Source organism: Nannospalax galili, unplaced genomic scaffold (genome assembly GCF_000622305.1).
Source record: "Nannospalax galili isolate Female #2095 unplaced genomic scaffold, S.galili_v1.0 scaffold266, whole genome shotgun sequence".
Taxonomy (NCBI): domain Eukaryota; kingdom Metazoa; phylum Chordata; class Mammalia; order Rodentia; family Spalacidae; genus Nannospalax; species Nannospalax galili.
Genome location: NW_008355390.1, coordinates 2,756,384 through 2,771,879, shown reverse-complemented (window position 1 = coordinate 2,771,879; position 15,496 = coordinate 2,756,384). Strand labels below are relative to the sequence as shown.

The following is a 15,496-nucleotide window of genomic DNA, read 5'->3' as shown; positions in this document are numbered from 1 at the left end:
TATGGATGTGGTTTGGAAGGCCTGAATATGGCAGCATTTCTAGTGGTAGAATTATAGGACTTGGTGAATTTGTCTGAGAAAGATGTCCGCAAAACAAGAATGATATGACTTTCTGTTTTAGTGACTAGCTGTTGGTTTCAAAAAAAGAGATTAGAAATAAAGCAGTAGAGGAAATTTTGTACAGAAAATCAAGGGTTTGGGCATATCAAACTGAAATCTCCTGGAGCACTCAGGAAGTTTAATAACATGGATCTGGATTCAGAAAATGATTTGTGAATCACTAAATTTTATTAACTGAATAATGACTATCCAACATTGTCTGATAGTGGAAATATTCTTTTAAAGTCTAATAGTAAAATACCTAGAGTAACTTTTAAAATTATTCTGGGAAATATAGTATGTATATAGTTCATTTTATTATTAACATAAAGGTATGCCAAAATTAAAAATATTTACACTTAAAGACAAAGGGCCTCTGTAGTTATTTAGCTTTACTAAACCAAGATGGACAGAATACTGTTAATCATATCTTTATGTGCAAATAGCACAGTGAAGAAATAAATCAAAAATAGTTACTAAAACTCCACCTTTTATCAGGACAAAGTCTCTAAACTCAATTTACAGTTTCCCAATAATTTAAAAAATGAATGTATATGCTGCATGTATAAATCAGTTCAACTGAAACATCTTCTATTACTATAAAGTCAATATTATACACAAATTCAAACTGGAAGGTATGAAAAATGTACCTTTTTCAAGTTCATTATGTCACACTTGTAAAATAAAGACAAATAAAGCATACATCACACATAGCAAAGCTTGCACCACATATTTTTCTAATATAGATGGGTAAAATACTAACACAGTATTTAATAAATATACATTTTACATACAATCATTAGGACATTTAGAGACACAAACTTGTATGTACAGTCTTTCAAATTAAACACTTGGAACTCTGGGATGCATTTGGAAATATTTCCCTTTCTCTCAACTTGATCTTATAGTACATGAGTTCAAATGGAATGCAGCCTTAGACGTGTAGCTGAGAACGTGTGTTCAGTCACTTGGCTCCGAGATGGTAATCTTCTGTACCATGTGAGGCAGATTTTCTGACTCCAGATCTTCTTTGCCGTTATCTGAGTTTCCTGATGAGATATAGCAACCGGAGTCCCTTGGGCAATTATCTAACTGTGACTTACTTAAGACATCTGGACTTAAGGACAGAGGAACAGATTCATCTTCTTGCTCTTCGGTAGCTATAAATGGAGAAAAAAATGCAACAGTTAGGAAGAGTCAACAAAAGTTTTATTCATGTGTCAATTTCAAACATTATCAAACATTATCAACTGCTGTAAACTCGACTGCAATACTATGAGTAAAAGATATATTTATTTAGATAAAAGAGATATGTACATTTAGGTATTCAAACCACTGTTTTCTTGGAAGTGAAAGTTTGCCCTTTGTAGGTCACTCTTAGTTTCATGGAATTCATGTGAACTGCCTACGTGAGCAAAGACCAATATGGGCTCACATTTTATATTAATAATAAGTTGCCAGGGAAAGCAGATTGTATCCACAGTATGACAGATGCCTTGTCCAAATACTCCTTAAAGTTTCATCAGAAAAATTCACTTGCAGTTTAAAGTACAATCCAAGTCAGTAGTGATCTTGGTGAACAGTTCCAGAATTGTGATAATGTGGGTTAATGAATAAAATATCACTGTGGGCAACTGTGCAGCATGACTTCAAATACTTTTGAATTTAGCTAATAAAATTCGATATACCCAGAATTTTTCTACATTTACATTCATTAGAGAACGACCTAAGGAAGCCAGGCAACGTTTAGAGTACAAAACTCCAAATTTTCCAATAGATCTGTTTTATGAATATATAGTTTGTCTTGGATAGTTCTGTAGTTCTGAACAATCATTTATTTGGATGTTGATTCATTAAAGCATCTTCCTATAGCCAAAAGGCATTATTTTTTAGAATAAAGAATATCAAAACTCAAAAGATACGTCTACAGAACCTAAGCACCTTATGTAATACGACTCCTCAACATGGCTTTGCCATCTGCCTTCTCTCTGTCAACATGAGGTTTCTGTGTCCTCCTTGACATCAGAAATGGGCATTTCTCTGCATCATGAACTGAGTACTTTAGAGAAGAAATCAATCTCTGACATATATTACAAAAGTAACACATTGTCCTCGTTCACATAATCTTGGGCTTCTTCACTTCACTTATTCACTTTCTCACTTCTCTCATACTCAGAGAACCAAACACATCCATTTGAAATTAAGACAAGAACAGTGCCTTGTGTACCTAACCTCATTCCCCTGCACTTATCCAATTCCAGTAAGATGAACATAAGCAGAGCTTCAAAATACATGGACTTTCTTTAATAGACTCACATGTACTATTTAATTTATCTTTAGGAATCCATCCTCTATCTCTCTTATTTATATGTCTTCAGTTTCTCAAATGTACTATCTAGGCTCCAGATATCTTGCTAGCATTGTCTTATGGTCTACTTTGTACCCAATCAATCCTCATTAACCTCGAGTACCATGAGAATGAGCCCTGGTGACTAAAGCACTGCTGTATGTAATGAATTAAATTCTCCTTAATTTCAGAAAACTGAAAAATTGCCACATAAAATATTTTCTGATTCTATGGTTACAGGACAAACACTTTTGAGAAACCCTGGAAAAAATGATAAAAGTTGCTTTCTAGTCTACTGATTTTCAAAATGAATTGTATTGGTTCCTTTAACCCCTTCCTCTAGGCCTTTATTTTTCAGCTGTGAAACCACATTATGCCATTCTCTTGACTAACCCTGTTTGCCACAACTTTCTGTATTCAACTATAAGGTATTTAAAACCTAGTGGTGTTGGTAATAGTTCTAGGATCATGAATCTTAGCTACCAAAAGAATTTCTGTTTATTAGTCATGCCAACCTTTAAATTGTGGATAGATTTACTTAGTATTCTCTAGACTTTATGAGTAGCAATCATTTGTGTTTCCAAGCCCTTTGTTTATAGAATGGCAGTACTGAGATGAGACCTCATTTTCGAAGGAATTGCTTTCTATTCTGCCTTTGCTTTTCCATGTTATTGCTACTATAAAGAAATGAACCAGTTCTATGCTTCATTATCCTGATGTTTCAGAAGGCCAGCCAGACTAAGTCTTGTGTACACAACCAGCCACATTTGCACTGACCACCATATTTGGAATGTGATTCCCTTAGTCATGGTAGTAAAGGATAAGAACACATTTTCCCAGATTAAGTCTGGGACTGTTACCAAATTGCAAAACCAAAATACTTGGTGTCGTAAAAGTCATTTGCTCCTAGCACTGGGTTTTGTATAGGTTGATTACCAGTCGTGGGGCACTCTTGAAGATAGAAAATGTAGGTTCAAAGGCCTCTGATTTCTAAAATTATGTTTTTTTATTCTAAAAAAATAAATGCTTAGCTTATTTCTTCCTCAGAAGCCTCTACATATTCTCCTCAAATGGTCATGTAACAAGAAGTAAATGAAAATCTGACTTTAATGGAGAACATACATTGTTTAATATTTACAATAAAAATGCATTTGTTTTATTCCCACTTAAAAATGCTATATCACATTCTCTAAATTCTAGGAATTGGTTTGTTTTAAATACAGGTTATATATTATACAACCCTTTCATCTGCAATTTTTATGGAAAAATAAAATCATTTCTCAGTTTGAAAGTTAAGCAGCACAGTAATTTACAGAAGAGCAGTAATTTGCTAAGTGGTTTCCTAGTGAAATGAAAACATGACTGTCCTCCTCCAATGCCTCCCACCAGGTTTGCAGTAATTTCAGGCAGGTTATCAGCTGGAGCCCCTCAACTGTAACTATAAAAAGAAAAGGCAAGTCATTATGTTTCATTATGGAGAAAACCTATATAGCATCCAATCTTTGTATCTTGAGGGTCAAGCTTTTCTTCTGACACTTAACGATAGGGATTGGCACAAACCTAGGTCTGTTCTTGTGTGAGCTATTGGTGGTAGGTTTTGTTTGTTTCTTCTTTTTCCTGAGAAGGGAATGAATTCACAGCAATGCATTCATATTATCTTTCTAAGTCATTGAGTCCCTTCATGTGTCCATGAAAAAGAGCAACACTAACTGGCCTGCCTAGAGATTGAAATTGCAGCCTTCATCGGATCTGTCCCATGGTCCAATCATCTGAACTAACCAGGCAAGTAACACATTCGAATAACAAACAGTCTGCCTCCAAAATTACAGAATTCCTATAGGATATCTGAGGACATCTTTACATACCAAAACACGTCTGATGATATGTCAAAAAGCATGCACATTTTCTATGTTCTGTTATGAAAAATTATATAAGAGCGTATACACATATACATTTAGTTAATAAATGAAAGCAAGTAATACATGTTTCTTCTTTATATTTCTTTGATTATCTACAATGCTTTATGTTTTTAGATAGTGAAAAAGTTGAAATGGTTTTTTTTTTCAGTTTAGTAGCAGAGGGTTTGCAAACTTCCTAAAGGCTATGTATTTTCAAACCTGAGAATGCTGAGGAAGTATTAATAATCATTGACATTTGTCGCTCTCTTATTGAAACTGGTTAATAACATCCATAATAATTTTAGTAAGCAGCACAATTTTACATGCTATATAATGATAAAAAGTAAAAGTATCACATTAATATTATTTTAGAAAATATTACAAATAAGTAATTTGAATATTAAAAATTTTTATTCTTTAACAAAGTTGTTAGAAGACTAAATAAAGCCTACGGCTCAAAATTATAGACATGATAGTCATCAATATTGAAAAATGGCATAGTGATTAAAACATAACCCCTCTAATATTATTCATCAAATAATTATATTAGAGTTGTGACATTCGATTAATTAAGTGTAGGCAGCCTCAAATATATTAAAAATGAAAAAGGCTTTAAGGACAAAAAAAACGGATCCTGATTCTGGGAAAATTTCTCAGGTTATAAGGAAAGAAATTCTCCCAATATTCATATATAAAAAAGTTTGTTAAAAGAAAGTAAAAACATCCAATTTTTGCTTGACCTTTCTAAGATATTTTACTCTTATCGTCCAGAATTCAAGTTTATTGTCTTGTTTGCCTTAGATGCCAAATCTCTGTTTCTGTAACCTACAAACTATACGTAGAGGGCACAAGTAAATGCCTGGCCAAAGAAAGTGTAAAATAATAGTGTTTTAAACTAATGAAACAATATTTAAACAAGATAACTTAAAACTAAAACTTACCAAAGAAGAAATTTGATTATATTTTGAAATGTAATAAAGATGAATACTTCTTTTTGTCTAGCCAGATACCACTCCAAGGAGGAGAAACACCTACATACACATTTTGGGATGACTACAGACCTCTGATTCATGCATTAGCCCCACTGCGTCCCTCAGAATAAAGTTCAGTCATTCCAAAGATAATTGTGACCATACTTTGAATGGGAAAGTTTTGTCTATGAAAGGAATTTCAATAAATAATACAAATAGTTCTCAGCTACTCGATTCCATCTTAAGTTGGTCCTTAGATTATGTGTGATTTGTAGTTTATTTTGCTGTTTGTACTAACTTATTTTTTGGAAAGACAACAAAAAAATTAGGAAAAAAGAAGTCCATTCATGGAAAGGTGTCTAGTTGCCGCAGTTTTTCTGAAGCATGGAAAATATGAAGGGGAAATTGCTCTTCGCTTTGCTCGTCTTTGTTTTCAATCTAGCAGTCTAATGAGTCTCTAATGAAATGAGAGGAAATCTTTCAGTTACAGCCACAGTGACTGACACTTCCTTATGTAGAGCAGGGCTTTTCAAGAGGTACACTCTTTTAAGGCCACAAGACTGATCCCCACCCAGGGCTGCCATACTCCACAAGGCTCTAGTCCCAGGAAATGTTTTTCTTCCACTGTATTTTCATAGTGAATTATTTTGATAATTATCAAATAAGATTAAAAACTACTATAATTTATTATTCAATGACAGATCTTGGAAAACTAATATAGTAATTGTAATAAATGAGTTAAATCTTATTTACTTGATGAAGTTAAGATCATATTATATCAAGATATGTTTCTTTGGTACCTTGGCTATTTGTAATTAAATGTTCTTGAAAAGCAGCAGGCACAAGATAACTTTCCTTCCCTCTTAATGAAGGAGAGGAAATTCCCATGTGAAAAATATTCTCATAAAACCAAAGGAGATTGTCACCTTACCATTGAGTAGAGGAAGTTGAGGCCAAGGGAAAGCTGAGTAAACCTAGGTAGAGAGGCCTTTATCTTCTGAGCCACTTCTCTACCCAGTTAGCTATTCTTGCCTAATCACAGTTTAGCTTACTACCCTTGGTTCAATTCCACATATAAAGACTCAATTATAACTCTTCGAGTCTTAATTTCCTCAGAGAAGCGCTTTCACAAATAAAACATTTTAAAAAATGTTTTTTTTCTTCTCTTCTGTTGATAACCAGATTCTGGTTCTCTACAGTGCATGACAATACTGACAAGTATTTAAAAAAAAAAAAAAAAAAAAAAAAAAAAAAAAAAAAGCAAATAACAGTAAATTAAAGAAAAGAAAAACCCTAAGAGGGTAAGGATACATTTTGCCATGATATAGTAACATGGCAAAAAATTAATCTCATCATTTCTCATGATTTGTTTTTATCATCTGTGATATCTAATATTGATTTGCCACTTTATAGGCTTTAGGATCGTCAGGAAAACATACTCCTGGCATGTCTGTGTGAGTATTTCTAGATTGTGTTAATTGAAGTGGGAAAACCACCCTAAAAGTGAGTTTCAATACCCCAAGACTGAGCACCAGCGCTCACCCCTTGGATTCCTGATTGCAGATGCAGCTGAGAGGCTGGCTGCTCACTTCCTGCTGCCATGACTTTCCCACACTGTTGGACGGTACCCTCCAGCTACAAGCCAGAATAAACTATCCCTTAAGTTGCTTCATGTCAATTATTAGGCCGCAACAAGAAAAAAGTATCTAATACATCATTTATTATGTTTTTATTTTTTATCATGTCAGTCCTACAGAGAAATACCAGTCTCTTAATACCTTCAACATATCTTGTGTGTGCATTTCTGTATTTACTTAACAAATTAACTAATTAATTGGTAGAAGTTTAAGTTGTTTTTAATTTTTTTACTAAACCTACTACAGTTTAAGCTATTATTATGCTGAATTTAGTGGAAAAATCCTAGATATTGGACAATGGATATTAAAACTATTCATATTTTAAATTTTGAATTGTTTACACTGTTGCCTTCCAAAAATAAATTTATACTCTTGCACATACATGCATACATAGATTAGCATATACTTGATCCCACAGCAACAATACCCATCTTCCTGTTGCAAAAATACACTTGAGGTGGGATTGCAGACTTTGCTTTTTATCATCAGAAAACGTCTTCCATACTATTTGCAAATCTCTTTATATGAATCTTCTGTGAGTATTTATTGAGTCTGTATGCATCCATTAGACTTCTAGTGGATGTAAATCATAGGGCTGGGGGCTTTGAGAAAGAACACGGTACTCATGGATTTACTCTTATTTGATCGGGGTAATCACTTCAAAGCTATGCCTAAGTCACAATTACACTGTAGCATAAAAATAAGCGCAGGAGTATTCTACACATGCAGGTATTACAGGAGTCCTTAAGGGACTGACACGAAAATGCTCTAAGTTCTTTTCACTAGAAATTGCTCTCTGACTGATAAAAGGGCAAAAATATATTTTGATTTCATTTTATTTTTATTATGTAGAATATGGTATCTCTCTTAAGATTATATTATATATTATATATTTATAATATACCTGGCTATCTCCTCTAAAAATGTATATAATTATGGTATCTTTCCTAAAAATGTGTACATTTCTTGAATCCAGATTCAAAGCATATGTCAAGTGGATTAGAAACCCCAGGTACACATGTCAGGGGCTAGGACTCCAGGTTAGACTGACAGGCTGCTAGGCCAACTGCTGGACTGCTGCTTGGCATAGCTACATATCTCCTGGCAGCTCGTGTTCCAGCTCCTGACGCTCCCTCCCTCTTTCCCTGCATAGACCTGGGCAGGCAGGCACAACTGGAGATGGTTGAGCGATGAGGAGCTGCTGGGAATACAGCTGGTGCCAATGACCTGGCACACAACCAACTCTTCACCCTTCCTCCTTATTTGGCATTGAAACCAAAATTTGCAAGTACCTAAAATACACTGAATGCAGATTCTGTAAAGTTTGCTTGTTTTGTTACCATTCTTTTTTTCCATTTAAAATTTAATTATCCCTGAACACCAAGAAAGCAATATTTCCATCAACTCTCTTCCCCGAAGACAATAGTACATATTTTGGCTGACAGAGTTTCTGACACATAAAAATACTTCTAAATGTACAGGAAGAAGCAAGTACAAAATAGATAGAAACTCTAAACAGTAGTTAACTATTTTATTATAAGGAAGCATATCTGAGTAAGACAAAGGAGGTTTTTAGGTTTTGTTTATGCAAGAACATCACCTGTAGAATGCACATTCTCTATTCCCTTTAACTTGCTGGGAATATTTACTCCCAAAGAGATAAATTCAAAAGCCACATAATCAGTACAGGAACACTAATGTGTTGCTGTTGCAAGACCGACTCTTAAGAGTCAACCGATTCCACTTTTTCTGCTCCTTTAAGAACTGGGTCTCACCCCCATTTTCTCTCTTGCTTTATCTAGTTCTCAGGTGAGAGAGCCAATGACCTCATTCTGCTCAGCACTATTGCAACATGGAGTGAATTCTGAATACCTCTGCTTTGTCTTGATGGTATTGCAGAACCCCAAAGTCATCACTCCTTTCCTGCAGTCATCCTGTGATGAGCTCAACACCTCTCAGTCGCCCTTCTATCAGTTATTTGGAGAAGCATCTTTGCCTCCTCCCAAGCAGTGACTTAAAATACTTATCCAGTTTATATTTCCAAGGTCAAAGTGAGAACAATACTATCTCCAGGCTAAGAAAAATAGAAAATTGTTTTTCTAAATCTTAGATTTATGTTTTTTTCCATGTCTTAGTCTCTCCATCGCTCTAGAAATACTAAAGGCTCACAGGGGAAAAGCTTTGTTTTCTACATTATCACAGAGTTTTAACTCTTCCTCGAGACACATGCCCAGTTTGCTTAATTTTCAAGAATTTATTCTTTTTTGTATGTGTTTTTGCCTGCATGTATGTAAGTGCACCAGTGCATGTGTGCATGTAATGTCCATAGAGATCAGAAGAGGGTGTTGGATCCCCCAGAACTAGAGTTATGGGATGGTTGTTAGCTGTCATGTGGGTGCTGGAAACCAAACCCTGATCTACAGGGGCAGCCAGTGCTCTTAACACTGAGCCATCTCTCCGTCACTTTTTATATTGAGTGATGAGCAAAGAAAAAACTCTCCAAATTCTGAACTCAACAATGAAACCCTGAACTAGGAATTTACTGATATCCCTGAGCTGGTATTATTCAATTATTGGAACAAAAATGCATGCATAAAATCATGCTAATTCACATACCCCATTCTTTAAAAAAAAAAACAAAAAACAAAACTATTTTTAACCTCTGACTGTGGCATACGTTTGTTTTATATAACCAAATATTCAAAGAATTTATCATTCAAAGAACATGAAGATTGTGTATTTAATCTTTAGCATGGTTGTAGAAGATATGATTCTCAAAGTACGGCATAGATAAAAATAAGCCTGCAGCACCATGGTGCCAAGTCATCAGAATTCAACATGTTATCAACAAATAGAAGTCATTCTTCTTTATTTCTTCAGCAAAGCAGCTTCATATAAGATAAATAGCTCTCAGTCAAAATAGTCTGACATGCAATATGCATCTTTTTGACATGTATAGTCTCACACTACTTTAGACCGTAAGATTAAAATGAGAATAATCTCAAGGTTCTGTGTTGAAAGTAACACTGGTAGAATCTGCATTTTCTGTTTTTCATTTCTGTCTCCTAAAAGTTGATTCTGTGATTGTGTATATTTGTACACATGTGGCTATTATGAAGTGGCCACCATCTCTTGACCGTCAGTTGCCACGTGCTAAAGTTTAATACAGAGAAATAATTGCTAGGACTTGTCCTTTTTTATAGCAAACACTAAAAGTTACTTCTTGCTTCAGCACAATGGGGTTTTGCTTTCAGAGCCCAAGACAGATTGGAACATGTTTCTCTTAGACAGGAAACTAAGTCCCAGATATGTGGCCTTGGAAAAGCTACTTAGCTCCTCGTTTCTTCCTTGCAAGGGTAGATTTGGGTCAGATTGTTTATACAATTACATCCAGCTCCCAGGTTGTTACCATCTGTAAACCATTCTCTTGTGGTTAACATAGGATTAGATAAGTAGTGCAAGAGACAGAACAAAGAAGTGAAGTGAGTCTAGGTGGCCCTACCTTCACTTTGCGGGTTCCTGCTAAGTGCCGTTTATCCTTGAAAGTGTGGCATTCTGGGGGTCAGCCCCTTCATGTCACAAGCTCCATGGCTGAACTGCTAAGGTAGCCTCTCAACTTTCAGCTTTCAGAGTCTCTCTCTGAGGAGAGGAATCTCGAATACTCATTGTTTCCACATCTACTGGCTTGCACATGTGGAAGTTACAACTTGGAGTGCTAGCAATCTGCCTTTGATCATAGTCTCACTTCTATTTATCAAACCATTTGATCTCTTCTAAACTCATTTCTGAATTTTTCTCCATCTGAAAATTGGGCAAAACCAGTTTGGCATTGTAGAACAGAAGCAAGCATTCTCAAGGGTTCTTCTCCTTCCTTGTACTTCAAGGTCACCTTTCTTGGGCAGTGTTGCTATGGCATTGAACATGAGAACACCAGAAAAACAGAATCTGAGTTTTAGCTAACACTGTTTAGTGAGGCCATGACTTGAAGTGGTGAGACGGGCAAGAGTTGCCTCATGGACTTGACAGGTGTTGCCACGTCAGTTTACACAGACTTATTTTGTCTTAGCTTATGCTGTTGATTGAATTGGCTGCTTTCTTAATTCAGTCTTTTCCTGTCTCTGTGACTCCATCATCCTCCTGTGTTCATCTCCTAGTCCCAAGAACTTCAAAGAAAACTTAAAAAACTCAGGCCTAGTGCTGAAATCAGTTCTACTGCTGTTGGACTGTTTCTGTGTCAAAGGTATTGGGCAAAAGGTAAAGATCTGTGTAAATATAAGAATGCAAGGAAGAATACAATACCAAGTAATTTCTCAAACAGTAAATTAATTTCTCTGGCTTGATGATCCATGTCTTTAATCCCAGCACTTAGGAGGCAGAGGAAGGCAGAGCCCTGTCAGATCGAGGCAAACCTGGTCTACATAGAGAGTTCCAGGCCAGTTGGGGCCCCAGGGAGATTCTGTCTCAAAAAGACCAAAATAATAATAATTTCTAACACACATAAATCAGGTCTGGTGCTAAATAGAGCTCTACTCCCTGCTGTCTATCTGAGTTGGTAAGAGTGTTAGAAGTATAGCACTGCTTGGCAAACCCTTGGCTGCAGCCTTAACTCTGAACTCACTAGGAGCATGAGTTAAGGCAACATACTTACTGTCTCGGTTTCTCGTCTTGAATTGGGAGGCTTTTCTGTCTCGCTTAGCTATGAACTGCACTAAATAAGATAATAAACATAAAGACCTTGGTGCCAAGTTTACAAAAAGCACGTTAAAAGAAAGTACCTAAATATTAGTATTATTGTTGAAAGAGAAAGCTGGATTAGATGATTTAAATTCTTTTTATCTTTGAAATTAGATTCTGTTCCCTTTTTTTCCTCATCACAAAATGCTCTTTGCGGTATGTGGCACACCGCACCTAAGCTCAGAGATTGGGAAACTGACTGGATTTAATAGGAAAAGTGTTCTGAATGGGTAACTGGAAAGATCAAAGCTATCCCATCTTTACAAACCCAGCTGGCATAACTTTTACTCTCCCATAAATGAATCTGCATTTATTATTTCATCTTCAGCTTATATTTACAAATACAGAGAATATCTCACATAACAAAAGCAAGTGCAGAATATTTTTGCAAGCTATTATGACATTTTCAAAAAGCACCATAAACACATGATGTGACTATATATTGTAAAGAAATGAATTTTCCTGTGTGGCTGCGGAGGCTCATTAGCTCAGAGCCATGCTCTGTGTTGTTCTACAGAAGCTGTATGTCACATTTCTCACTAATGGCTCATGCTGTCACTAAATATTTGTCTCTAACTCCCTTGGTCATTGGGAATGCAGGCATCTACTTGTGTGTAAATTAATAGTTCTGCAGAATCAAAATGAGGGACCCAGAAAAGTCTTTCCATTTTCTGAGCATCCAACTATAAAAAAAAAAGCCCTTTCCCTAACTATAGATTTGGCCTGAGTTGTTTCCAAGATTGTATGAAGATTGTCATGTTACAGAAAAAGAATGCTTTATATGATTGCAAGTAATTAATGCTGGAAGTTTACTTTTAAAGGTTTTAGTATTTACATTAAGCTGTAATGACCAGAGGGAGAAGAGTAGGTGTGTTTACTTACTTTCTTCATCAAGGAGACTCTCAGCAGCTGAAAGCAATCTTGTCCTGTCTTGTGGATCAGCAATGTTTAATTCAATGAGATGACTCTCTTTGATATCCTTTAAATCTTCCAGATTCTCATAACCATTGAGCAACAGTGTTGAAGTGTATTCCTGTAGACAAAGGAAAATATATATAATAAATCAACTAGCAGGATTCAAATTTTGTTTAGAGTTAAAGAAAATAGAGAAATGCCTCTGAAAACCAAACACAGCAATAGAACATTGCCTAAGTTCATTTTATTTGCACTAGTTCCAACATACAAATTCTAAGACGTTTAATAGAGAATGTTATAAAATCTTCACCTTCTAGAAGGGCAAATATAAAGAAGAAATAATTACCTTAAACTGTAATAGTGTTAAATCATGGGTCATTTCAGTAGTTGAAGCATTCATCCCATTTGGCACATACTTCACAGCTGGTGAAATTGATAGAGCCAGCACTTCTTAAGTTTGTCAATAAAATGTCTCTAATAAATTTTACTATAGTAATATTTCTGAATCTATCTCTCCTCTTTTTGCTTTATCACAAAATCATCTAGTCTCATGATCTTCTTGGAGTAGATAATGAACTTAGGCACCAGTGAGAGGGCTCAGTTGGTAAAGTCACTTGCTGCAAAGCCTGAAGACCTTAGTTCCATCTCAGAACACACATGGTAGGAGAGAATCCACAGTTGTAAGTTGTCCCTCACCTCCCCACACACCATAGTACATGTGCACACATGCAAAACACTCTCTCTCTCACACACATACACACACATACACACACATACACACACACACAATCTAAATAAATAAACACAAAAACATTAAAAATTAACTTAAAACAGTCACAACTCTATACAAAGTGAGTTTGGCATTTTGATTGAAAGGTATATAATCTGATGAATCACAGACTATTTAATGTTTTAAAGCATGCCTTTTAAAGCATGAGAACCACATAGTTGGAGTAAGCATTATTTCCTTTCCTCAGCAGGGATATTTTCCTCATCACTCACAGCAACATGTATTAGTTTAAAACGCATAGATTTCAGATTTTAAAATGTGTTATTTCTATCACCCCTGCTCTCTCTAACAGAATAACTATGCAAAGTGAAGTTAAAAGGTTTCTGAGCTTCCTCAAAAATTCCTCTCATTTTACTTGATCATAATTTCAATATTCTCCCTTCAGTTACTAAAATTGAAAAAGAAGTCGGAAAGTTTTAACTGATCAGGAAGAACCTATTGCAAACCTTATTTTAACCAAAATATAAAAAGGAAGCGTGATAATTCTTTTTAAAATAGTGTGTATTTCAGAAGAACATAGAATACCCAAATTTCTATATTCCTCTCCCTTTCTTCCTTCTTTTCTTTCTTTCATTCTTTCCTTCTTTCTTTTTTCATCCAGAGTTTCCTTGTAGTCTCAGCTAGACTGGAACTCACTATATAGACCAGGTTGGCCGCAATCTCACAGAGATCCACCTGCCTGGGCCTCTGCCTCCCGGTGCTGGGATTAAAGGTGTGCACCACCATGCCAGGCTAACTGTGATTTTCTGAGTAGGTATTTTACACCCTTGGATGTTTTTTCAAGATCAGAACAAAGTAGAAGAGGTAGGATTCAACTTGTGCTTCCTCCCAGGTTCATCCTAACAGGTGTGCCAGTCCTAGTATAGGGCTTCTTAGGCAGTGTGTCTGCAGACAGGACAGTAACTCCATAATTCAGAAAAAAAAATAAGAAAAAAAATTGCTATTGTCTTGAATTTTAAAATGATCAAAGTACTGATGAGTTAATTTTAGAAATCGAATGCAAAATTGTGAATGGAGTGAGACTAGCTGTATTGTATACTTTCCGTATATTGTTCCACCCAGCAAGACATTTCATTCATTTACTAGTATGATAAAAGCAATTGGATATTAAAAAAGACAGTAGGAGCTACAATGGTGTGATGAGGTAGTATGCAGTACTTATAAAAACAGACTATTTTCCTTAATGTAAATGATCATTGTTTCTTAACAAATTACTTTTAAGATGATGACTTTTAGATACCGTCTCCGGACTTGATTTTAATTTCTGCTCTATAAGAATACAATTTTCTTTTCATTTTTCTTTTGCATTCCTAGACTTTCACTCTGTTCTTCATATTCTTGTTCTCACTCCCATGTAAACATTGTCCAGGGTCTCCTATTCTTCCAGGTATTTTTCATTTCTCTTTGCACTGTCTCTACATTAATCTCTATTGTCACTGACTGCTAAGTACCATGAGGGTTTAGTCCAGCAGACGCTATATCAAGACCTGTCCTTGTACAATAAAGGTAATAAAGGAGAAATAAGAGCTGTTCTAGGAAAACAGATCTTCCTTTGCTGTCTCGTATTTTTGAACAACACTATGCAGATGCTGATTCACGCTCCTCAATTATTCCATCCATTTTGCAGCAAAGTCAAACAGACCATAGACCAAAGGCTTACTAACCTGAAGATGAATCCTCTCTAAGAACTCCTGCAGAGACTTGGGGTTTTCTCTTTCAGTGCTTCTATGTGCCTTGACTTTCTTGGGGGCTGCTTCCTCTTCTGAGATTACATCCACATAAATAAATTTGAAGTTTCCCACTTTACTGTTCAGCATTCCTGTCCACATTCCCATTGGTGTTTTGCAGATAATGTCTATGATGTCTCCTTTCTAAAGGCAAAGGCAAATATAAATCAAATTCCCAAGAGTCATAGAGCTGCAGTAGTATGTACAAAGAAAGGAACTTTAGAAATGAGGATATTGTGCTAAATGTCTTTAGTAATGAGGATATTGTACTAAATGTCTTCAGAGATAACAGAAATAGATATGAGTTCACTTGTTCAATGAAATTGTTTCCTTCAACATGCTTGAAGAAAAATCTCCTGCACATTTAATGATGCATTT

General features: G+C 35.5%; 1 protein-coding gene across 2 annotated transcripts in view; it reads right to left on the bottom strand.

Moving 5' to 3' along the window:
- Nucleotides 1-850: 850 nt before the first annotated feature.
- Samsn1 (SAM domain, SH3 domain and nuclear localization signals 1) overlaps nucleotides 851-15,496 on the bottom strand; it is an 83,362-nt gene continuing 68,716 nt past the window's right edge. The window contains exons 6-8 of one of the 2 annotated variants that reach the window (XM_008852536.3): nucleotides 15,056-15,262; nucleotides 12,569-12,719; nucleotides 851-1,259 (exon numbers count right to left, since the gene is read on the bottom strand). In XM_008852536.3, coding sequence (XP_008850758.1) covers nucleotides 1,060-1,259; nucleotides 12,569-12,719; nucleotides 15,056-15,262 — 558 coding nt within the window. In that variant the 3' untranslated portion in view covers nucleotides 851-1,059. The remainder of the gene's footprint in view (nucleotides 1,260-12,568; nucleotides 12,720-15,055; nucleotides 15,263-15,496) is intronic. The other variant, XM_008852537.3, reaches the window with a different exon arrangement.